General features: G+C 40.0%; 1 protein-coding gene across 1 annotated transcript in view; it reads left to right on the forward strand.

The window, feature by feature from the left end:
* dock1 (dedicator of cytokinesis 1) overlaps positions 1-24,360 on the forward strand; it is a 182,771-nt gene that overhangs the window by 46,610 nt on the left and 111,801 nt on the right. The window contains 9 exon segments of the mRNA XM_020605212.1: positions 2,250-2,353; positions 2,893-3,076; positions 8,911-9,008; positions 10,730-10,819; positions 12,186-12,286; positions 12,382-12,510; positions 14,419-14,527; positions 17,864-17,934; positions 20,312-20,418. Coding sequence (XP_020460868.1) covers positions 2,250-2,353; positions 2,893-3,076; positions 8,911-9,008; positions 10,730-10,819; positions 12,186-12,286; positions 12,382-12,510; positions 14,419-14,527; positions 17,864-17,934; positions 20,312-20,418 — 993 coding nt within the window.

Here is a 24,360-nt window from a genome sequence, read left to right on the forward strand (position 1 = left end):
AAATGAGGGGAAAAAGAAACTCTGTAAAACTACAAATAATAAAAGCAAAACATGAGTCAGTTATGTGACATCTTAGTTTAAATTTAAGACTATACATAAAGTAATAATGACAACGGGCTAGCTTAAAACACTGCTATAAATATAAAGGCAATAACAACACCCCATAATGTGAAAACAAACATTTCAAAAGCTAATAAATGTGTAAAATATTGACACTGACCAGTTTCTCTGCTTCTAAGAGTCCTTTCAGAAAATCTACTTTTCTTGTGTATTCAGTCAGCACTTCTGGTGTGGGTTTGCTACATGAAGAAAACACATCATTTAATAACAGCAGTGTTTATATATTAGTTACATGACTGTGCACAAAACTGGAGTGACCAGTAACAGAAACACCATTTGCTGAAAAAACACTGAAAAATGCATAAAATAACATGTCAGTGAGATCTGCATACATAGTGAACAATAGTCTTTAGTTTCCTTTGCACAGGTGACCCAAGGTCACTATAAACTTTCAGCAAAGGAGAGATATGTGTGCAATATATACTGCTCAAAAAAATAAAGGGAACACAACATAAGACATCCTAGATCTGAATGAATGAAATATTCTTATTAAATAACTTGTTCATTACATAGTTGAATGTCTAATTTTCCCTTGTGTTCCCTTTATTTTTTTGAGCAGTGTATATAATAAGTAGATTAAAACATATGAGTTGGTGGTGTTACCTTGGGCTTTTCCTCAGAGCCACCAGCATCTCCTCCAGGGCACCAACATACTAGGGGATACAAAAGAAAAATGGTATTTTTAGGTTGACATTTTCAATAGTTGATGGTATTTAGAAATAGACAGACTGCATAAACTGGTCACGCCACGCTGCTGTGCCCAAGTGCAGTGGCACTGAACACCTTAACACACATTTGATTAAAAGTAAATAAAATCCATCCTAGATGTTAATACTGTTTGTAAACCATGTCAAGAAATTAAGCTGGTTGGTCTGATCAATGTCATAGAAGCACACATTAACCTATTGCATACAAAACTGCAGACTCATTCATAATGATGATGATTATTAGGTTCATCTAACCACATCTAATGCAATACTAAAAGTAAACCTTCAGTGAACTGTTGCTACAATTACAATCTAACAGCAGTAAATTTTCACCTTTTTTGGGTTTTCAATTAAATTAAATTTTATTTTTATAGCGCCAAATCAAAACAAAAGTCGTCTGATGACACTTTTCAAAGTAAGGTCTAGTCCATAACATTATAATTATTGAGAAAAACTAAACAAAACAATCATTAATGAAAATAAATGCTGGTTGCTTTCCTGGTTGTATCAAGCTCAGTGCTGTAGTTTGTGGTGGTGCTGGAAATTAATTTTGTCCACCCTATTAATATCAGTGCTATCAAACAATTCTAACACATTACTTTTTCCCCTCTGTAATCTGTACTTCTATACTGTGACAGTAGATCTATAGAAATGCGAATTTTCCACATATTTGAATGTAGTTGTCTGCAGCTCGAATGAATGGTGTAATGTTTTTTCCAGTAACACGATGGTCTGTTACTGGAAAAAACATTCATTCGTAAATTAACTCAAGCATATTTAACACGGCTATCACATAACCAACAATTTAATCATTTAACATTAAAATGTTTTTCTTTTGGTGAAATACCGGATTTTCGGCGACGACGTGGCTAACAACCTGTGTTTAAACTCGTCAATTCTCTTACTATTTTTTATGTCCACACTTAAATTATTCCATAGTTTCACCCCACTTATGGAAATACAGAATCTTTCTTTGGTTGTACGTATAGCATGAATTTTTAAATTTAACTGACCCCTTAAATTGTATCCCCCTTCCCTTTCATTAAATAGTTTTTGAATTTCACCAGGTAATAAATTGTTCCTGGCTTTATACATAAACACAGCAGTCTTATATCCCACTAAATTGGCTTGTAATTGAACTATGTCTCTCACTGCACAGTTCTTTCACACCTGTTTATAATTGCTCTGAACAGATGCAGACTAAAGTGTGTCTGCCTCATTTAAGAAAAACAATTAACTCATGCATAGATAGTCACAGTATTAATAATGGCATTTGAAGGGAACAGTAAATTGTTGTGCCAACTCGGGAGCTGTCTCAGGGCTTGCAGTGCTGAAATTTACTTTATTTATATTTGTGTGCTACTTTGTCAGTGACTTGTTGTAAAGTCAGCTTGTCTTCATGTGTTTCTTGTCCTCTTACAGCCAAAGACAAATCAGAGAAGATATTTGCCTTGTCTTTTGTGAAGCTGATGAGGTACGATGGGACAACTCTAAGGGATGGCGAGCATGATCTCATCGTGTACAAGGTGAATGTAAAATCTTGAACACTATTAGAAGTCAGACGCTCTTGTTCTTGGATCTTTGTTGCTGACTGCCGGGCCATCCCACGCTCCTTGTGACCACAACAGAGATATGTATGTAGGTAAAAAAAGAAAAGGCCTGAGTTTTTAGTAGCAGCCATAATAATAATTTCACTGTCTCCTGTATAGACTTGTGTAGTAGGTATGTGTCAACCCCAACAATAAAATGACATTACTTTCCAATTAAAATTCTTGCATAATGTTACCTTTACATCACAGTACAAAGTGTGTTAATTTAAAAAAAAGGCGAAAATTTCCCCAATTAGATTTTAGTTTTTGCAGTTTTATTAGTCACATTTAATACCTGCCATAAACTTTAGCACTATTATACACAAGGAAAATGCATCTCATGAAAAACTAATAACATAACACCTCATTACAGCATAAACAGCAGTTAAGAATTTCAGTTATGCCTCAAAAATGAATCAGCTCACTGAACTACCTCAGGTTTAAATTTGCTGATAAATGAACTGAGTTTTACTCAGGCAGAAGCAAAGAAGCTGGAGGACTCTTCTCTGTACCTAAACCTCCCTGCAACCAAGCTGGAGCTGGAGGAGAAGGGCTACTCCACCACCGGTAAAAGCAGCCAGAACCTGGGCAACTTTATCCTCAGCAAGGACTCCTTCCAGATCTCCACCCTGGTCTGCTCCACCAAGCTTACGCAGAATGGTAAGACCTTCTGAAGTTCACATTTAAGCTTCTCTCTCTGCTGTTATCAAATAATCGTTTTCATATTTACTTGGCAAATGAGCCCTTGCTGATTTTTGGAATAGTCTTGAGCAACAGCCTCTGACTTAGGAGGACAGATTTTTTTATGCACAGCAACTACATATCACTTTAAAGTAGGTCTTTGGGGTCTGCTGTCTTGTCCATCATAGACACCAGCTCTCACTCAAGGGTTTCCTTCATCCTTTTTACCTCCTAACCTACTTTTTATTCTTCAGCTTCCCTACATCTCTGTCAGTAGATTTCAGTCCATCTCTGCTTAGCAGACGGCAGCTGCGCTGTGTTTACTGCTATCAGTTTCGCACAGAGTATATTTTTTATTTCCCATGGTGCTGAAAAGATCTACACTCGTTAAGCTAAAGAAATCCCCGTCTCTGCTCTGTGGCTCATAGATTAAGGATTCTGGCCTCTTGCGTTCCCTTTAGCCTGTATACACGTTTATAAATCCTACCAGACATTACTGTAAACCCTCTTAGATGTGTTGGTGTGTCCACACTGTGTCCATAACAATGATTGTCTCAGTGTGATTTGTGTGAAAAGCTGGTGTACCGTGTCTTAGTGGTCAAAGGATTCTAGGTTTAATTTCCCGGATACTCTAAATAGAGCCATTCTGAAGGTTTGCTTTGCTTACCTTCATGCCTGATGTGTTGTGTTTCTTTGTAGTTTGGCAGCAGGACTGAGTTATCGTTTTAATTACAGTCTAAATGAAAGCTTCTTCGTTGTTTTTGGCTGTAGCCTGAATGAGTGAGAATGAAGAAGGGACAGATTCACTGCAGGCAAAATTTTACAGGAATTGAAATGAATTGTTTTACTCACCCAAAGCAACACCCTTAATGCATTGCAAAGCAAAGATCATTTTAAAAAGTCAAGCAAGGGCAGAATGAATGGATATGCTTGGTACACTGTTAGAGGAAAACGGTGTGCGCACAACTAAGTACAGTAGGTAAAAAGTCAATCAGGACTTTAGTCTGTAAACTCTGATGTGTGTTTACAACAGGCACTTTCAATAATTTACCATTCACCTTTGTTTTCTCCTCAACCTGTAGGTTTATTTTAAACCTGTATGTCATTGTCTACATTCCTTGATCTTGGCAATTAATTTAGAGAATAGTCTTATCATTACTGAGAAGAAGTGTATCCCCAAATTTCATCTAGAGCATCACATAATTGGGCCTCAGACGACTCATTGTTGGTTTGCCAGTGTGAATGTGATTGGCACAGCATACAGTAAATCCCAGCTAATGTGACTCTTCTGACATTACGAGACTGTAGAAGTTTCAAGTCTCAGCCCCTTTTTGTATTTAAAAAAACCGATTGTTGATCTTGAGACGCTGACATTTTATAAACACAGGATTTCTACATGATAGTGGCTTTGTAGAAGGTCAGCAGCTCTCCGTCTGCATCGATCTTCAGTAGAAGCCTTCTCGCTATCAGCTGCCATACTAATGTGGAAGCCTTTTGTGACCTTGTGGTAAATCTTTGCTGTCTAACCAAGATCTGCATGGCAGTAAAATTAGAGTGTTCGTTGTTGCTCTCTTAAATGTGGCCTTGAAAACACGCACAACACGCGTTCATAACGCCTCTTTAATGAGGTCACGGTGGACCTGAGAACAGGCCTTGGTTAGATCTCTGGGATGAGGGAAGGATTTGGTTGTTAAAGTGCTGCTGTGTATATTGTTTGAAGAGGGCGTTGCGTGTTCTTACAGTAATGTTCCCTGTGAGGCTTATTAAGGTTTACTCTGTTGCATAAGTTGTCATTTAAATACAGTTGTGCCTGCCCTCCTACTCTGCTCAGTGAGTGGTGATGTTACCAGATGAACAGTCTCATTTACAGAAGCTGAACCTGCCCGCACCGGTTACACTAGACTGGGAGCTCAAACCATTGTCTCAACGGTAGATGTGTACAGGGTATAACGCAGAAGAAGAAATCAGTCAGCACCAGCCTCTCTTCGTACTTGTCCAACTTGCTTTCATTTCTGTGCTTTCCCTTTTTCCTTGTGTGGGGAAGATGGGAAACAGTGTGTGTCCTGGTGAGAAGACCCAGCCCTGTAGGGCAAGTTCACAGCAGATATTTACTTGACACTTTATGGTGGTAATTTACAAGATGCCTATAGGTGCTTGGGGATCAGACTTCCTCATCACTGCACACTTACTTTGATTAAACAAAGATTTGTGTGTGTATATGCATGTGTGTATCCACCATGACCTGTCATCACACGCCAGAGCCCTAGGAAAAAGTTTGAGTTGTTTTAATAAAGCAACATAGAGCCAATCTATCTAGACTGTATTAGGGTCTGCCTGCATTGTGTGTGCACATATGTATATTGGGGGTGGGGGGTCTAACCCATACTCAGTGCAGATGTTCCTATACACTGTGTTGGCTACTTTGTCTGTCTGCATTTTGCACCCTGCTGGAATGAGCTGGCCAAAGGAGAGCATGGAGGCTGCTGATGTCAAGATCTGGAAATTCCACCCCACATCCAATACCCAGTCTATACACCAGCCAGAAAGAGTTTTTTGCTTCATGCGTGTCAAGGCCACTGTTTTGGATAAAGCTTAGAGCATCGAAGAGTGCATCCATAAGATGGCACGCAGAGATAAGCTGCTGAGAGAATGTCTGAGGCAGTCGCAGTCAGGGAATGAAGGTCAAGCAGAGGAAGTGCCATGGCAAGTCAAGACCCCATGGTGTATGCCACTGACAGATATCTGAGGTGGCTGGCAATGAGAAAGCACACCACTGGCTGGAACAGGCAGGACTAAAAGCCGGCACTGATGACACCGATCTGATCACACCAGCACAAAAACAGGGCAGCTATGATGTTTGATAGGACTCTCCACATTGTGGGCAGGTAGGTTGTTGGCCAGTGCTTGGATGGTACCAGTTCTTCACAGTCTGGGTGTGAGCCTGCTGCAAGCCAAAGCACTTTTAAAACTTGCACACACACACACACTGATTGCAGAGGGTTAAGATGCAAGGTGCTGCCCGACCATCAGGAGCAATTTGTGATTAAGTGTTTCAACTGAGGCCCCTTCAACATGTGGACAGGATTGAATTGTCAATCCTGTGATTAGCAGCCAGGCGTTTCTACCTCCTGAAGCTCAGCTGCCCCAGTCAAAACAAGCATTTTGGAGACTTTACCTTGGGCTGGAAAATTTTGTTGGTCATGTCTTACTATTCATAGCCTAAATAAGGAATTTATTAATTGTAAAAAAATCATGAAAATGTTATTGTTGCACACAAAACCATCTAAACTTAGACTTATATCAGCTTAACTGGTTGCTCAGATGGTATTTTTCTTAAAGACTTACTCTGGCAAAGGCAGAAAAACAAATGAAACTTGAATGCCCCTTGCAGCAGTCTGCTTGCTTCGTACATAGGACACCTCACTAATTCCTGCAGCTGAGACGAAACACTCTTTTTAATTAAGACAGATTTATGCAGGCGGTCTCCCAGTGCTGGGAGCTTGTGTGCAGTGGCTGCCGGTATTTCCAGTGTATGTCACTAAGTGGTGGCTCAGGGAGAAGCATAGATCTAATGACAGCAGAGCTGGGAGCGGACCTGGCATGATGAAAGATGTATTAACATCCTGTTCCTCCCTTGGCTGGAAGGAAAAAGTATGAAAAAATAATATCAAAGTTGAGAATTAATGTTTATCTTGTGTGAAGGTGATTTTATATCAATGTTCAAAAAGACTGCACTTTTAAACTTTAGGGAAATGCAAGAAATGTAGACAAAAAAGAATGAACTACTTTGTTGTTTACTTATAAAATTAAAAGCTTTTTTTCATACTAGATGAATTGTATACAAACATTCAAATGGTAATGTGACATCTTTTGCATTTCAGTTGTGCAGTGACAACGTAACCAGTTCTCCCAGAATTAATTATGCTACCACTCTCCATCTGCCAGTTTTGTATTCGGCAGCCTGCAAAGACATCCATTTTCAAGCAGATGTTATTTTGCAAAGGCATTCAGTGATTTTCATGTAACTCCCAGGCAAACCAAATCTCCCCCACAGCCTGTCTTGTTGTCCCCTGTGCTACTGATGGTGTAGTCTCTAACAGCAGTGCCCCAGTGGGACAGTGCTGCCTGATGATTTATTCTCATTTCACTTCATTTGTCTCTCTCAGGAGATAAACCTTCAATTTCCAAATCTGTATCTCCTTGGGGAGGGAGATCCCTGCTAGTGTAAAAAGGGTCTTGTGACTGAACCCTGATAGCTTGTCAGGTTTGCAGATGATAGACATCCATCATTGTTTCGCCATGCTTGATTGGTTCTCCCATCAAGCAAAGAGAAGAGGGCAAAGAAAGAGAGAAGGAGCAGCTAGGGGCAGGGGTCCCAAGAAGGCCTGAGCTACCAAAGAGGTGCTAAGAGACATATGAGTCAAGCAAGGTCTGTCTTGTAAACAGTGTCTCCATGAATCTAACTGCTTTTTCTTTGCAGGCTTCAGTGGAAATATAATATCATTGAATATACTGTAAGAAAGATTCTAATTATTTGATCACTGACGTCATGTCTGTCCCTTTCTTGTGAATGCGCTACCTTTAGAAACATCTTCAGGGTATTTCAGAATCTGCTTTATTCTTTATTGGCCAGGTTTGTTGGACACATGAGGAATTTGGTTTGGATACAGCGGCTCTCAGTGTGCATTGCGTGTCCTTCTGTAAAGCAGCGAACAGACAACTTAATATACGGCTGAGAACAGCCAAGAAGAAAATGAATGTCCATTAGGAAAATAAAAATAAAGTACTTATGAATATAGAAATATATACAGTATACGCAGTTTAGAGGTACAGGTATTTATAAAAATTTGGCACAAACATCTACATTGATTGAAGGACAGTGTGACAAAGCTCTCTATCTGTACTCCTCTGTAATAACAGGCTAAGTAATGACAACATAGTCATACACATCGGTACTAATAACGCCATTGGATTGAGATGCAGATTTCTGTCTGAAACCACACACGACCATGAGCGTGTGCTGTTTTTTTTTCCCCTTATCTTTAAACGAAGCAGACATGTGAGTGCGCAAGCCGGGTACCAATGGGTTCGGTCGGGCTCTGTTTGAGTATCCGCACTCTGCTTCCATTTTACTAAAAAAATACACTTCATATCTTATATTAAATTCCTTCAAAGCGTTCATTACATATCTATGTCTGATTATGTGCGCATAGAAACTGCAACTGGATGGCAGAGGCATACAACTGCGAAGCAGTAATTCTAGATTTAGGCTTGACACATAATATATAAGGTACCTGTTTTTACAAGCTGAACATCGAGCACCTGCCATGATCTTGATGTTTATCAGTGATGTTGTCCTCTAAACTGACAATCTCATAACAGTCTGTGTTGCCTACTGGCCTAAACATTGTGTAAAACAAATGTCTTTAGAATAGGTCTGACTGATGTTCACATATCTGGTGGTAAACTGATATGAATGCTTTTTTTTTTTTTTTTTAAATCGATCTCTCAAAGGTGGTCTGAATGAGCGCTCCCTTGAACAGGTTTAATCACATCATGACTCATCCTCTTGTGCCTAAATTAGTTTTCATGATTAAAGTGAGATCTAATAGAATGACTCGTACTGTATTTGTGTAATTTACAAACTACAGGGGGAAGAGGGACATCTATAACAAATGTCTGACCTTAGCGCTCATTAAATTTATATTGTAACCTTAATTGTTTCCATCGCTCTTCACACTGTATAAATGTAATGCGGTCCTTTTGTGGTAATGACTTTTTTATTTGTTGGATTATTTCTTTTTCCTGTCCAGTGGACCTACTTGGCCTGCTGAAGTGGCGCTCTAACATGAGCCTTCTGCAGCAGAACCTTCGTCAGCTGATGAAGGTGGAAGGTGGCGAGGTCATCAAGGTCAGTGTGAAAGTAGTCTGCTGCTGGGCTGGTGACACTGTTTGTTGTTTGTTTTTTTTTCCAATGCCAAGTCATAAAGCTCTGGTACATTCAAAGCTAGAGCACAAGTTAATGATCTCAACTCACTTTTTTTCATTCATGTATCCTTGAAAATGTACTGTACTCTTTTTGCCTGGATACTGATTAGAAAAGAAAAAAAAACAGCTGGTGACATAAATAATGTTTGGTATTCCTGAAAGCTACAGCAACTTAGCATTGATTTTACCACCTGTCAGGTTTTTTTTTTCCTTTTTGGTGTGTAATTGTCTACAATGAGGGAGGAGAACATACACACACAGTGTACTGAGGGGGAGGCAATGACCTGCTTCCAGAAGTGTGGCTAGATCCTTGAACTGCTCGGCATGGGGCAGATGAATAAATCCCTCTCAAGACGTAGTTTTACATGGGCTGGTTGGGGGCCAGGCAGATTGCAGCAAAGTCCTTCTAGACAGTTTTAGATGGATGTGCCAACCACAACTGGACCTGTTCATTACACAACAGGGGAGTGATTATTATTACCACCACATTAGCAGTCTCTCTCTCTCTACATCTGTGTCTCAAAAGTGCTCTGAGGCTGTTGGTGTGCAATTAGATATCATTTTCAGCTTGGCATTTAAAATGCAATTTAATAGGCTAGGTTATCTATTGTTGTGGTGGTGGTATACTGTAAATCAGATAGTATGCACAGAGGTTGTCATGAATTAGTCCTAAGGGTTTATGTTTTTATCATGTTATTTTTTAATGTGATGCCGTTTGTGAGTGAACAGGTCACTCCTCCCTCCTGTCTGTCATGTAGTCTGGCAGATTGAACTGTGCTATAAACTCTACATTTATTGATGATGCAAAGAAGTGCAGGATTTTCCATCCGGAGATGACAGACCAAGCATAGCATAGTGTGATAGCTCTGTTTCTGACACTTTTACATCTGTTTTCATATTGCCTCAGAATTGACTGAGTAAATGGAGCATGCTTCTCTAGAGAGGGAGGGTGTATACACGTAGTGTTTCTGGAGCTACTGCTGACAGGGAAATTATTGCTGTCTTAGATTGATGTTAACATCTGCAACGGGTGGCACATAGCACTGTTAGAGCGCTTGCCATTTGGTTACACCATACGAGGTATATGGCTTCATGTTCTACAAGAACTTTAGGTAATATGGCTTACCCAGAATTCAGTATCAACTTTCAGTGGATTAATATCCTGGTGCTCATTCACTAATATTGTACTCAAAGAAAAAAAGCATGATCCAAATAAATCATATCTAACAACTATTGAATCTTGGTGAACTAGATAAGTTTAGTTTACAAATACTGTGACTTGCAGTGAATGTCACTAATGTATCTGATTTTGTAAAATAGTCGATTCTCTGTTTCCGCTCTGTCAAAATTAGTGCAGAAGTTTCATTAAGAGCCATAATTGGCTTTAACTGTCATCATACACCTTGTGTATCTTATTAAATCTAATGTGCTTGTGATGTATATGTCTTACTTTTTCTTGACAAGACAAATGAATCCATTTGGCCTCAGGTCTTGTCACTTTAATGTTGGCCAGATGGGAGATTCCTAAAAGAAGAAAATCATCAAACTGACTTTGATTTGAAAGAACATTGAACACAGGTTTGTTTTTGAGCACTATCGTTTATTGTTGGCCTGCCATGACATGTTGTACATCTGTCATTCTAGTTTCTGCAAGACACTCTGGATGCTCTCTTCAACATCATGATGGAGAACTCTGACAGTGACACATTTGATACGTTGGTGTTCGATGCCTTGGTAAGTAAAGAGGCAGTAAGTAACCGCAGACAGAAGCAAAGTTTCTTGTTAGTGGAGATAAACAGTTCACACACATGGCCATGCTCAGATGCAAATGTGCACTATTATGTTGTCAGATCTTTTATATCCTAAATCCTTTTCTCTGGGGCGTCTCTGCTGTATTTGATTTCCCAACAAAGCCTGCTTTGTTTTCTGTCCTAAATTGAAAATTACAGCTTCTTTGTTTCTGGAGAGTACTGTAAACCATCAACATATAATAATTTCATTAGATTTTCTCATGCACTATATGTTTGAACATGATTTATTTGTGCCTTAATCATTTTTGACCCCCAAGTTTCAAACACAGTGTGTCTGCACATGAGGGAAAACAACCTCTTCACTCTGTTAGGCAAACATATTTTGTAACAGGTTGTGCTCAGAAATGCAGAGTACACAGGGATGTTGTGTGTGCCAGCAGTACACCTTGGAGGAAAATGCCTTAACTGGGACACCTACAGTACCTGCAGCTCTGTAAACACCACATTACATTGCAGTTCAGCAGTAGTTGTACATTGATATATTTTATAGTGTTGGGTTTGTTCAGCACACTGGATTTGAAATGGCACAATGTCTATTGGATTAAAGTGTTCAATGTTTTTGGTTGCAGAATAATTATGACCTCTCCACTGTAAGTGAACAGTATGGATGCCCTATGCAAATCAATAGTTTAACCCCAGGCATTTTCTCATTTTGCATCCTATGTCCTGGATTACGGAATCAAAACAGTAGAAAAGGTGTCAGTGACTTGAAGTCTGCACAGTATGTTGTAGTTCAGAAACTGCTCCCTGTTGCTAATAAATAAGAGCCAGGTTCCTAATTTACTGGGGGAAGTGTTGTGAGACGCACTTCATCTCATGTGGAATCACTGCTGCATTGATCTGAATGAATTTATAGTGCAGGATAGCATTTTCATTAAAGTTGTTTGTCAAACATTAACGCTTTCATTTTCCTGCATGATGTAGCTCTTGGAAAAGGCAAAAATAAATTGGCCTGCTGGATTTTTTAAAATTTTTTTATTACACAACTTTGCCATGTATTAAATCAAGTATTTGTAGCCAATAAGCTGACAAACTCTAGTCAAAATGTAGAATAACATGGTGTACATCTCAAAAGAACGATTTAAATTTTCAAAGAAAGGAGATGGACATTGTGTTGTTGGGTGTGCTAGATTATCTACAGGTTGGAGCATGAAGAGAAATGACTTTCTGCTCAGGTGCAGTCTTGTTTAACTTCCCAGCGTATTTCAGTTGGTATTTTTTTTTTTCTTGCTGCTCCTCATGAACCATGCGATTTACATTTTAATGAATATACCTTTGATCTCTGACAGGTGTTCATAATTGGGCTTATAGCTGACAGAAAGTTCCAGCACTTTAACCCTGTCCTGGAGACCTACATTCGAAAACATTTCAGTGCCACACTGGCATACACGTGAGTTAATTACTCTCTGTAGAAACAGACCGAGGATGTTTAATCTCATGTTTATGTACAGTCCGTATTCACACATGACACGATTGTGTTTGTAGGAAGCTGAACAAAGTTCTGAAGAACTACATGGACAATGCTGATAAACTAACAGAACAGCTGCTGAAGGCCATGAAGGCTTTGGAGTACATCTTCAAGTTCATCGTTCGCTCCAGAGTCCTCTTCAACCAGTATGTCCCGATGCACAAACAATATGCACGTGTTACTGTGACCTTGCATTGTTGACAACACAGATATATATCAAGAAGGCAAAGTTTTAAGAACACTGTTTAAAGAGGAGCATTGCTGCACTGACCCCAATGGGTTCAAGGTGTCTTGTGTATAAGACAACACCCAGCATCACGACTGGATGTAATCAAGAAGGATCTGTGTACTGGTGACTTCAAGCAGATGTGTTGCAGGACTGCTTCTTGACTCGCACACGATGCTTTATAGTGCATCATTATACAGTAAGCATTACTTATTGATTTTATAGTAATTTTTATTTTTTGTGCTGCAGTGGTTCCACAAGTAATATTGTGGTTTATGTTAATTTATAATAGAAATTAAGTGTTCTCCACTGTACACCACTACTATTAAATACAGTTGGAAAAAGGTAAAAATGAATGGTCTTTGGGTGGTAATTTTTATGGATATATTTATAATTGGCTGTGAGGATGTGAAATGGACTATTATTTTGTTGAGCTATGGAATGAGGCTCTTGGCAGCTGACGGGCTGATGTATGATCCTGGTCTAACTGAGTGTGGAATGTTTGATTTTCTGTCCGATGTCTAGAGGACACTTCATCCTTTACCCCACAAGTCAGACCAAAACAGTCACTGTCGTCTCTAGAGCTGTCCATGCCCACAGTGTGTACCGAATAGTTTTTCATAGGACCACCAATAACACATCCAACCTTGGACCTGTGTTATGTAGTTGTTGATGCACTTCCTCTAGTCGGTTGCCGGTATCAGCTTTCAAGGGCTATACTGAGTCAGACTCAGAGTTTGACATTTTTCCAAACTGTAAAGTTGCACTTGTTGGAGCCTTTCGTGCAGCTGTATCTAGAAAGTGTCGAGCCTGCATCAACAAACTTTCTATTGCAGGCTGGTGGAGCATTTCTATGAAATGGTAGAGGAGGCCCTCTAATCTCAAAATTTCCACCATGACTTGAGAGTGGTGTGGCTATCCAGAGCTTACTCTGCTCCCTGACGCTGCAGGTGAGAAGCAGCTTTAAGTAATTGTTGTTGTGGGAGCTCTGAGAGGGATGCCTCTAATCCCATGATTTCTTTAAGCCCTCAACACTGACAGCCCTGGACCATGAAATACCCATGGTCCCATGAGAGGCTGTGGCACCACAAAACCCACCTTTCTGGAAGAAAGCCAGTGGCAATCTGATGCGACGGGAGCAATCTAAACACTTCATTTTTGGCCTCCCTTTGCTCCAGTGCATTTTTAAACAAGTTCCACTTTTGTCATAAATCCAGATTTTTTTGTTTTTAAATCTGAGTGGTTGACAAATTTCATGGGTATTGTTGCATTTTGGGAGGAATATGGGGCAATCTCTGCATTGTGTTCCCATGCACTTAGAAATTGGGGAGTGTTTTCTGTAGTTCTGTGATGGTTGGCTTTTAGTCAGTGCAGTCACTGGGCAGCATTTGCTCCACATACCAAACTAGCTGAAGAAACACTGGTAATACCACATTCACAGATGGATTAGAAAATAAAGTCAGTGAACACTTATGTGACAGGCGCTCTCTGTTCCTCATATACTATTCCAGGAGAGTCATTAGCATAGATCATTAATTTCTCTGATTTTTGCTTCCACATGACAGCAGGCAGGTGCTTCAGGGTCTTGTCGTGTTGTTTTAAATGCTAATCTCACTGGCAGCAAGAATGATGTCTGTGGTTCTGATCCAAGAATATTTGTATTGATAACACACATGAGCCATTCTGTTGGCTGCTTTTAATGATTTAACAGGGACACATCAAACTCTTGTCATTTCCACTTTGGGTGGGGCTGTTTACACAGGGATGAAACAAACAGCAGCCTTGTGATCTTCTGCCAGTCTAATTCTCTACATCATCTCCACCCCAGGCTCTACGAGAACAAAGGAGAGGCCGACTTCATGGAGTCCTTGAGGAACCTTTTCACATCCTTTAATGACATGATGAACAGTAATTCAGAGAACACTGGCATGGTGAAGGTAGGCTGAGTATCACAAGTGCACACTATTGCTCAAACTTGGTGCCAAGAAATGTCTGCTGCTGGGGAATAGTAAATAACATCTGCTGTGTCAATATTAAATAAGTCTACTGTTTGCTTTGGGTACCATGCTCTGTAATTGGAGACGCATGTGTCTTGCTATATGTAACTTAATGCAGCAGCTTATTAGATTTTAATGTTGTGGTTCCTTCAGCTTAATAATGGTCTTTGTGTCCTGCATATTTGTTTTCTTCATCTTTGTCACATCTCTCTGCAGATTTTCTTGACCTATATTCATTTTTTTTCTCCATGTCACCTTAACAGTAGCAGAGCTCCATATAAAACCATTAGGTACATGAAAGAATATCTAACATAAAGGAATAGTTCATCATCTTGGGAAATATACTTCTAGTACAACTCATGTCTATAAATATAAAGCTACAGCCAGCAATTTGTTAGTTTAGCTATGGTGGTTTGCTAATGAATACAGTGTACTTTGTTTGTTTAATTCATACAAAGAGAAGAGTAAGAGCAAACATTATGATTTATTGAAAAATAATATTACAGGCTATGTCAAGCAACAGATTGCAAGGATTAAACAAATAGACCAGATATTTCCAGCTGAGAGCTTTATGGATGCTTGGTGGTATATTTTGTTTCCTTTGGACAGAGCCAGGGTAACTGTTAACTTCTGTTTCTAGTCTATAACGTTAAGCATATTTCTGTCCGAACCTAATCCGTGCCCAAGAGTTTGGCGTCTGAAGCCGACCTGGATCTGACAAGCTTGTATAATGTCCAAACCTGAGCAGAGCCCAACGCAGTTGAATCTGTATCGTTTTCCTCCTTGGTATTAAACAAAGCAGACATTTGAGTGTTTAGCTTGAAGTTTGACCTACAGGTCCCGTCCCAACCCGAACCTGGCCTGAACCCTCGGGTACAGACAGGTCCTGTTGGACTCGGTTTGGGAATCCACATTGTACTAATCTACTGTAGCATCATGCATTCTTTGCTGCACTGACCTGAGAGCATTACAGATGTTTGGCTCTAACTCTTGCTGAGAAAATGAATGTGTATTTTCCAAAATGTTGAACTATTCCTTTAAGATTAGGGACCAGCCTGGTACTTTGGTACTTTTTAGGTGCCAAGAAAAATGATTGAAAATCAAAAAACTGAATTACTCTGTTTGTCCAATTCTTAGTTTTGTTTACATATTCTGTAATCATAAATTAAGATTAAGGCAATTTTCATTTTAGACTATTTAATTTAGTTTTTGTAGCGCAGCTAGTATTGAGGCAACACCAGTGTCCAGCTTGAAAAACTTTAGTTAATTCTCACAGCAGACATGCTGTATTATTTATTACTTTAATGGTCAGTTAAGAGAGTTAAGTTTGTACAGCCCTGGCTTTTCAGATTTTTCGTCTGTCCACGCATTATGTATGTTTGTTCTGTGGCGATTTCTCTCCCTGTCTGTTTCTGTTTTTCCTTTTTCTTTTTCACTGTGACCTTGACTGTCCTGTGGTCTGGGGCTCCTCTGGCCTTCTGCTCTTTAGCTACTCCTTAAGGTATTTATTTCACTGCTTTTCTGTTTTTCTCCCCTATGCTCTTTTCATTGTTTGCATATCATTGTTTCTGACCCCACAATCAACGGCTCCCTATTTGGGGGACAAAAAAAAACATATCATTTTGGGTAATTTCTGCAGATACACTTAAACCACACATGTGCACACCTGTGTTTTTAGAGATGCCTTAATCACAGGATATGTGCACCTTGGCACACCTACAGTATATCCATGTGCACGCTCAACCATAGGGACGGATCAGGAGTCAATTATGAGTCAGTTGCTGTGTAATTGAGTGAGATATTAGGTTTACGGTCATTAAATTAAAAACTGATCTTGAGGAACAGGCATGAAAGTGGTAATTCTGCTCTCTTCCCAAATTTGCCCTTTTGAAAGCACTGACAGGTTGAAGCTAATGAGCAGCCCCATCATACCTCAAGTCTGAATCATGATGAACATCTGGACACACACATACACACACGCCAAACACCTTGATCAACACACAAACACTCACAATTGCATGGTTTTGGTAATGGAGTAAGAGAGATACTTCACATAGCATGTCCCAGCACAACAGGTGGGAGTTTAGTTGTTAAAATGATTGTTTTCAGTGAGTAAACGCAGGCAGTTGACCTATCAGAAAGAGCTAGGGATGCAGACTGTATCAAAGTCAAACAGCACTTTTTCAGTTTTCGGGGGCGGGGTACCTCCTTGCCTATCTAGCAGTACTTTGGGGGTAAAAAACAAAACAAAAAGCTAATAAAAGTTATTTAGGTAACAGATGAACAGGCAACAGGTCTTCATAAGCATTTTCTTGTACACACCACCAAAGAATATCTGATTAGTTGCATATTCAGGTTCAGCTCTAGCTGAGTTATGCACATTAAGGCAATAAAAATATCAGATGACAAAATATCTAATGAGATGAATTACTTAAAGCAGTATTGTATTTGGAGTTCACGACTATATCCTTGTTTGAAAAATAATTTTTCTCATTTTTTCCATTCACTGAGATCAGTAAAAACCTACTGCATTTTCTCTATCAATCTCATTTAACCATTGCTAATTACCTCTCACATATTTTCAGAAATAAACTGAGCAATCATATGCTGTGGATTGTAGCAGGTGATGTCCAGTGTGCTACATCTTAATGGCTAATCAGCTTCTATGAGACCGACTGACACTCGTGCTAATTTGCACAGATGCTGTATAAACACCCACCTTGGCCGCCATTTAACAGCAGCCATTTAGAGAGGGAAGTGTCAGCTCGGTTAATCCTTCCCATTATTTATGGATGGCTCTGTAATCAGCCACTGGGTGCACAGACTTGATGGCTTTATTATCGCATCAATGGGCAAGTGAAGATCCTATCTGTATCTATCAAGGTATCATTAGTATAGCTCTTGCTTTGGTTCAAGTTTATTTATTAGGAGTCTTAATAACCCCCCTGCCCCCAGCTGGATTTAATGAAATAAATTAAGACGTACACATTGGATGAGAATGTCACAGTGACCCACAGAAGGCAAAATGTGTTGCCTACTACAACTACGTGCATTGAAAGGCACATCATTTTCATCAGTGAAAAAGAGGAGGGCACAATCAGCTTAATTAGGCTACAGGACACATTTACACCGGACTACACACAATACAGCAGTTCTCACACTACTTGTGGAAAATACTGTATTATATAATGCAGAATGGAGTACCTTACTAAGTATCAATGACTAAACAAATTAACATGGAGATGAAAATAATCTATTTCTGTTGTTCTGGTAAAGGGGGCTGCCTTGAAGTACCTTCCCACCATTGTCAATGATGTCAAGCTGGTCTTTGATCCCAAGGAACTAAGGTAATATTGCCCTGCTTTATCTGCATTACAGTGATGCCTGCTGTAGACAATTAGAACCTGAGCTGAAAAAGCTTAGAAAAACCAACTGGACCAGGTTTTCGGGTTGAAGATGTTTTCCCTCTCATCCAAGAGGCTTCATCAGTTCTGCCCGACTGGCGTTGAGTTGGAGATATTTATCCCCTGAGAGAAAAGGGTACAGTGGTAGATGAGAACCTGTTATCAAGCAGCTCATACACCTTATGTACTTGTATGTCTTTCTGTAAGTTTTTCAAACAAGGGGTGTGTGGGTGAAAAGCTCCACAGTAGCTCATTAAAACAGAATGTATAGAAAATGCCCAGATTTGCCTTAAATGTCCTTTTGCTGGGGATTGAAAGGAGAAATTTTAAGTACTTTGATATTTTGAAGCATTTGATTGAATTAAAATTTCATGTCTCGACGTGTCCCTAACAAGTTGATGGGATATTGTGCCACAGTAAAGACTTAGAAGCACCATTTAATTTTGCGTCTGGCACTCTACCTTAGGCTGTTTTTTATTCAGCTATTCAACATTTGCTAGGTGTACTGTAATGGGCACTGGTTAACCATGCTCAGGTTGCCTTGGAAACCAAATGAATGCTCCACTCCACTGTTCCACTCAGTTAATGTAATGTTCAGCTAATGTTGTCCGCTATGAATGTCATCTGTAATAGCTTAATGCGTGTCTTAATAATATATGGCTGAAAGTGATGCAAGTATCACACGCTGATGTCCCTGTGGTACCAAAGTCCATCTATCCATCCTTCATCTATACCACTTATTCCTGAATAGGGTCACAGGGGTGCTGGAGCCAATCCCAGCTGACATTGGGCGAGAGGGGGGTTACACCCTGGACAGGTCTATCACAGGGCTGACACTTAGAGACAGACAACCACACTCACTCACAATCTCTCCTAGAGGCAATTTAGAGTCTCCAGTCAACCTAAGCTGCATGTCTTTGGACTTTGGGAGGAAGCCGGGAATACCCGGAGAGAACCCACTGGTACTAAATGATATATTTATAATGATGTTGAATAAAACAGGGCAAAAAAAAACTTGATAATCTAACCCAGAAGCAGCTCTCTGCTCCACTAAAGGTACACGTCTAGTCTATTTTTGACAGATGCCACTTCTGGGATGCTTCTGAAAAAAAGTTGAGCTCACCAAGCAGGTAGTGCTTATAGTCACATCACAACATCATAGATGCAAAATAATTATGAAGATAAATATATTTTTAACAACTAAAACACAGCCACAAATCTTTGACCCATCTTCCATAATGACTTAACTGTAGTCTTTTGTCTGTAGGCTACAGCACCATAAAGTCCGAAATAGGAACAATAAACGACAAACCACCCTTCACCCCCCCTCAAAAAAATTAACTACGTAGCCTACTTACCCATTGTAGAAACTCAGAAAACAAGGAAAAATATGCAAAAAATCTGTATCACATCAAGCTGCTCTGCTTCTGAGGTGATCCCAGTGGGATGAAGCCGCCTAGAGGACGGATCAAAACCATGTCATGTCTGAAAGATGGCAGCTCTAGAATTAGAAATCCTTCAGGATGGCGGCTTTGTGAAACAGAAGTAACATTACTACTGACATGTCTACTGAAGCCACTGGAGGTGGAGGTTGCACACTCCTACACAGGAGTTTTCACTTGTTTGGTCTGATTAGACTCTTGTCAGTGTTGTGTGGGTGTACAGACTGTGATCTCGACCTTGACTGTCTGTTTAGTTGATCCTATTAGGGAACTTTATCATTTCAAATATATAAAATAAACTTGAAGCTTGGCTAAGGTCAGCTTCATCACAAAAAGGTCTAATCAGCCAGAATTAGTGGATATATGTATTAAATATTTTGAGTTTCATATAGTTTGACGAAATCATCTTATGGAAAGGTCTACTTATGCTGAATATACAATACTGTACAAATACTGAATATGTTTCCAAAAGTATGCTTGTTCCTGGAATATTTTGTGAAAGTACTATTTGCAAGGTCAGTAATCCACAAGTTGTGTATATAGCTATACAATAACAGTTGATAATACATGATTAAATGTGCCAAGGAATGGGTGGCCGTTCATATGGAAGCTCAGTATACAATGTAAATGATTTAAATTAGATACTTATGCAATCAGAGGTAGCAAAATGTGTGGTAGTAAGCTGTCCTCAGAGTTCATTCTAGGTCAGTACCCCTGGGCTGGTTAACAGAACTCTAGCCAGAATATCTGGAAAGTACCTCTTTGTGTGTGCTGGTCTTTAATTGTATTTAGGATGATTGCTTGTGGTTAGAAGCAGTCCACCAGTCCAAGATGCCTCATCAGTTTGACCTTTTGTCTTTATTGTCCTGTCTCTGTAGCAAGCTATTCAACGAGTTCATCCTGAAAGTGCCTCTGGGTCGTCTGGTAAAACAGAAGCTAGACTGTCTGATTGACATTGTCCACAGCGATTTATTTACTCATCACGGTGAGAGCTCATCCACGCACGCACACACACACACACACACACACACACACACACACACACACACAAACTGTATTCAGTTTTTCATGCACCATCACTCAGGGTGCAGTAATATAGGCAATCACACACACCACCTGCCTCCCTTAGGCAGCCCGATGTGAGCTCACAGTAAAGGTCAATGGTGAGATGTAGTAGAATTTCCTCTTGTTGTCCAGGAGAGTTAAGCTTCCCCACAGCTAAAATCACCTGGACTACTCTATATCACAGTATTAGAATTCCCATCTACTCAAGTCTTCAAGCCTCAGCCCCTCTTCATCTGTTTTTTACTATTTAATTCTTTTTTTACTTGAGCGTTCATCAGGTAATTTGTTTTTCTTTTCCTTGTCTGACCCCTACAACACACTGTCACATACATTTACACCAATACTTTCCTAATACACTTTGGCACCATACTGTTATATATTTTGCCCATGTGGTATTCAGGTCAAATATGAAGGGCAGAAATGTAGCAATGATAAGTGAAAACCTATACCTCCAATCACCGCAGCTACGGTTGGGTAGCCTGCAACGCCATGCAGACGAGGCCCCTGTCACAGTGCCCCGCATTTTGCTTGTGGCAGCGACGCTCTGGGTTCAAGTTGACAGACGCATTCACTCTCACATACTGCAAATAAATGCAAAGTTCATAACCTAGTAAAATATCAATGGTGATTTAATGTGGCTGGAAGGAACAACACGTGTCTCATGGCAGATGACTAATGAAAAGGAAGTGGGCACCACCACTCTCTGCCTCTGTCATGATGTTCAGTTCAGTATGAATGAACAAAAATCAAAGATGAAATGGAATTTGTACAGTATGTAAAGGCAGATTTGTCCTATTGAATAGTCTGCTATTGAACATAACACAGCATGAATGTCTCTGCCTTCAGCTTAATGATCCAGTCTTTTCATACCTTAATAATATAAAATTGTCTGGTGTTTTGGCCAGTTTAGAGAATAAATGTTGAAGGGCAATGTTTATTGTGTGTTCCTCTGGTCATTACTATCAATGTGTTGGTACAGTTGTAGACAGACAAGGCTCCCCGATGCTCACGAATGGCCTGCTGATCAGCAGGAGGACTTATTGCTGTGATGTAGATATGTACTACCCCGCTGCTCGGTTCTCATAACAGCTCTGTGCGCTTGTGCTTTGAATATCTTCAACAGATTTTGAGGTGCATGTGTTTTCAAACTGTGCAAAACCAGGGATGGAGAAGGCTTAATTGCCAAGTAAAACTGGCCCCTCCACGTTAGTAACCAGCTGAGCTCCACTTGGGGGATGTTTTATTTCAGATAATGAGCACTGTGATGAGCAAATGACAGCGGTGCAATTTTAAGGTAGTCTAATCAGCTGTAGTACATACTTATGCTGCTGTTAGTTGTATCCTGATTCCCAGGGGGTTCCTGGCAGGTCCCCTTCTCAACCAATCCCAAAGTGAAATGTACTGGAATGCTTGGAGCAAATGAAAGCCCAGCAAGAGGCTTCTACCTTGATACTCAACACTCAGCAGGGTGTTTCTTAGTAGTCTCTGCATGCTCATCAATATCCACTGAATGTGCTCACTGAGGGTAGCGTTTTCTTTCCTAAATTCCTCTGCATGTTAACTGTTTCTGTGTGAAAGTATGTCCTAAACTGGTACATCTCAGTCCCCAGTGGGCTAATTTCTGTTCAAAAGACAACTTTTAGACAATAAAATGACTTCCCTTTCTCCCTGGGTTTCATCTGGATATTTGAAAGAATTGCTGTGTGTTGAATGTGATTGGTATGCATATGCAGTTTCCTGATGCAGATGAAAGCTTAATTAACTCGGAAAAGAGGGAAGTGTTTCTTTTTTTATTTTGGAGGCACAACATTGTCACTTTCACTGTTGATGATGCTAAAGGAGAGAGTGGAACAGGCACATAAATCACTTGCAAATGGGCTCATTGGAAGAGAACAAATATGTCAGCTGCTATGTTGAAGGGGAAAATCACTGTAGCGCCTAAAATATGTTTGCGCTGGAAGTTTGAGGAGAGCGCTCATGGCCTAGCTCGATAGTTCCAGTCTGCTTGTCCCGCTCCCACCCTGAAAGTATTGTGTGTGTGTGTGTGTGTGTGTGTGTGTGTGTGTGTATGAATATGTATGCTCACATACTGTGTGTGTGTGTGTGTGTGTGTGTGTGTGTGTATGTATGTTACTTCCTGGGTGTATTCTGAGTTTTAGAGGAGCTTCAAAGGGCACGAGGATTGAAGCCGTGTAAAAACAAAGCATTAAATACAATGTTAGATGCCCTCAGATAGGAGACTTACTTTTGTGTTCAGGTCCTGGAAGATTAATGCACATACACACACATATAAATAAAAACATTTGTTTTCCTTTGGGTAGAGAGCTTTATGCTATACTCCATTGTACCACAGATATTTCAGTGCAGACACAGTTGTCACTTTGTGTCAGGAATAGCTGTATGTCAAGCAGTCTCTCCACAGTACTTCAGACATTGGAGCTATTTACCAGTAATTTGTGGAGCTTTTCCAATTTTTTTTATTATTTTAAACTCAAAGTTTTTCATTAGCAAAATGGTCTGAAATGGATTTAGATGACGTCCTGCTCTGTCTTGTAGCACCATATTCAGGACAGATTGTCAACCTTGTGCACTAGATACAGGAAAGACGACCTTTTGTTAGTTAACCACCAGTGTGATATAGCATTTATTTATAATTGCTTATTGAAATGTTTTCCCAGTGCACTTTGTTAGCTTGCTATTGTAGTCCTGTTCAGATGGATGTGTGTCTCTGTGACCACTGTTCTGTAAACTTTAATGAAGATGGGAAAACAAACCAGGTGCATGTATGCAAGACCAACCAGTTTGTCACCTTCGTTAAGTCTTTTCTTTTGTAAAAGTAGACCGCAATGTTTTAAAACACTTCAAATAACCTTTATGTGGCTAGTGGACAATTTGCTACACAGTGTTGTTGGACCTTAATACATCCATACATCGGACAGTGTCACTCTTATATGATGACAGAAGTGGGTATTTCTCCCCTAACAACAGGGGAAGTATTGAGCAAATTGCTGCTTGGCACATAAAATACGAGAAGAAGATGACAAAATAGCAGGGGCCAGGGCCACTATCTATTGTAATGCACACTGGTTGACAAAAAAAATAAAAAAGGTTCAACTGGAAGAGTCTCAGTTGACTGACAGGTCTCTCGACTGATGCTGTGGCTCAGGAGGTAGAGCGGGTCGTTTCCTAACCGGAGGATTAGCGGTTCGATTCCCGGCTTGTCCAGTCAACATGTCGAGGTGTCCTTGAGCAAGACACTGAACCCCGGTGTGTGAATGCATGAGTGCTTGGGAGTGCGAATGGGTGAATGGCCGAATAATGTGAAAGCGCTTTGAGTGTAGTGTAAAAGCATAGAAAGGCGCTATACAAGTATAAGACCATTTACCATTACTAGTCGACCTTCAGGGGGTAGATTGGATTCATGTCCAATTCCTCTAGGTATTGTTTACAAAGAGGTCGTTGCAGTTCATGCTGTTTGTGTTGTGTCCTGCTCTTTATAATTAAGCCCTGGCAGTATTGACAATTGGCATAGCCTAATGTTTGTGTGGTTGTTATAATGCATAATGAAGTAACAAAAAATGGTTCCCGTTGTTTTGCTTATTAAAGCCATAATGTGTCGGTGAAGCAAAAAGATTGCATTGATTCTGAAGTGAAATCCGTCTCATGGCTGTTTAGAGCACTGCTGTGTTCCTGCCTTGTCATTATGAAGATTGGTTTTTGAAGAGTGTTGTTGTTCCTCTAGCCTGCCACAGTATTGATCACTTTCAGTGTGCTGCTTTTTTCCCCTTGTTATCTATTAAGATTGCATTTATATCAGCGTGCTGCTTTTGTGTGTGTGAGAGACTGTCAGTGCTCTGAAATG

The sequence above is a fragment of the Monopterus albus genome, unplaced genomic scaffold, assembly GCF_001952655.1.
Source record: "Monopterus albus unplaced genomic scaffold, M_albus_1.0 scaffold69.1, whole genome shotgun sequence".
Taxonomy (NCBI): Eukaryota; Metazoa; Chordata; class Actinopteri; order Synbranchiformes; family Synbranchidae; genus Monopterus; species Monopterus albus.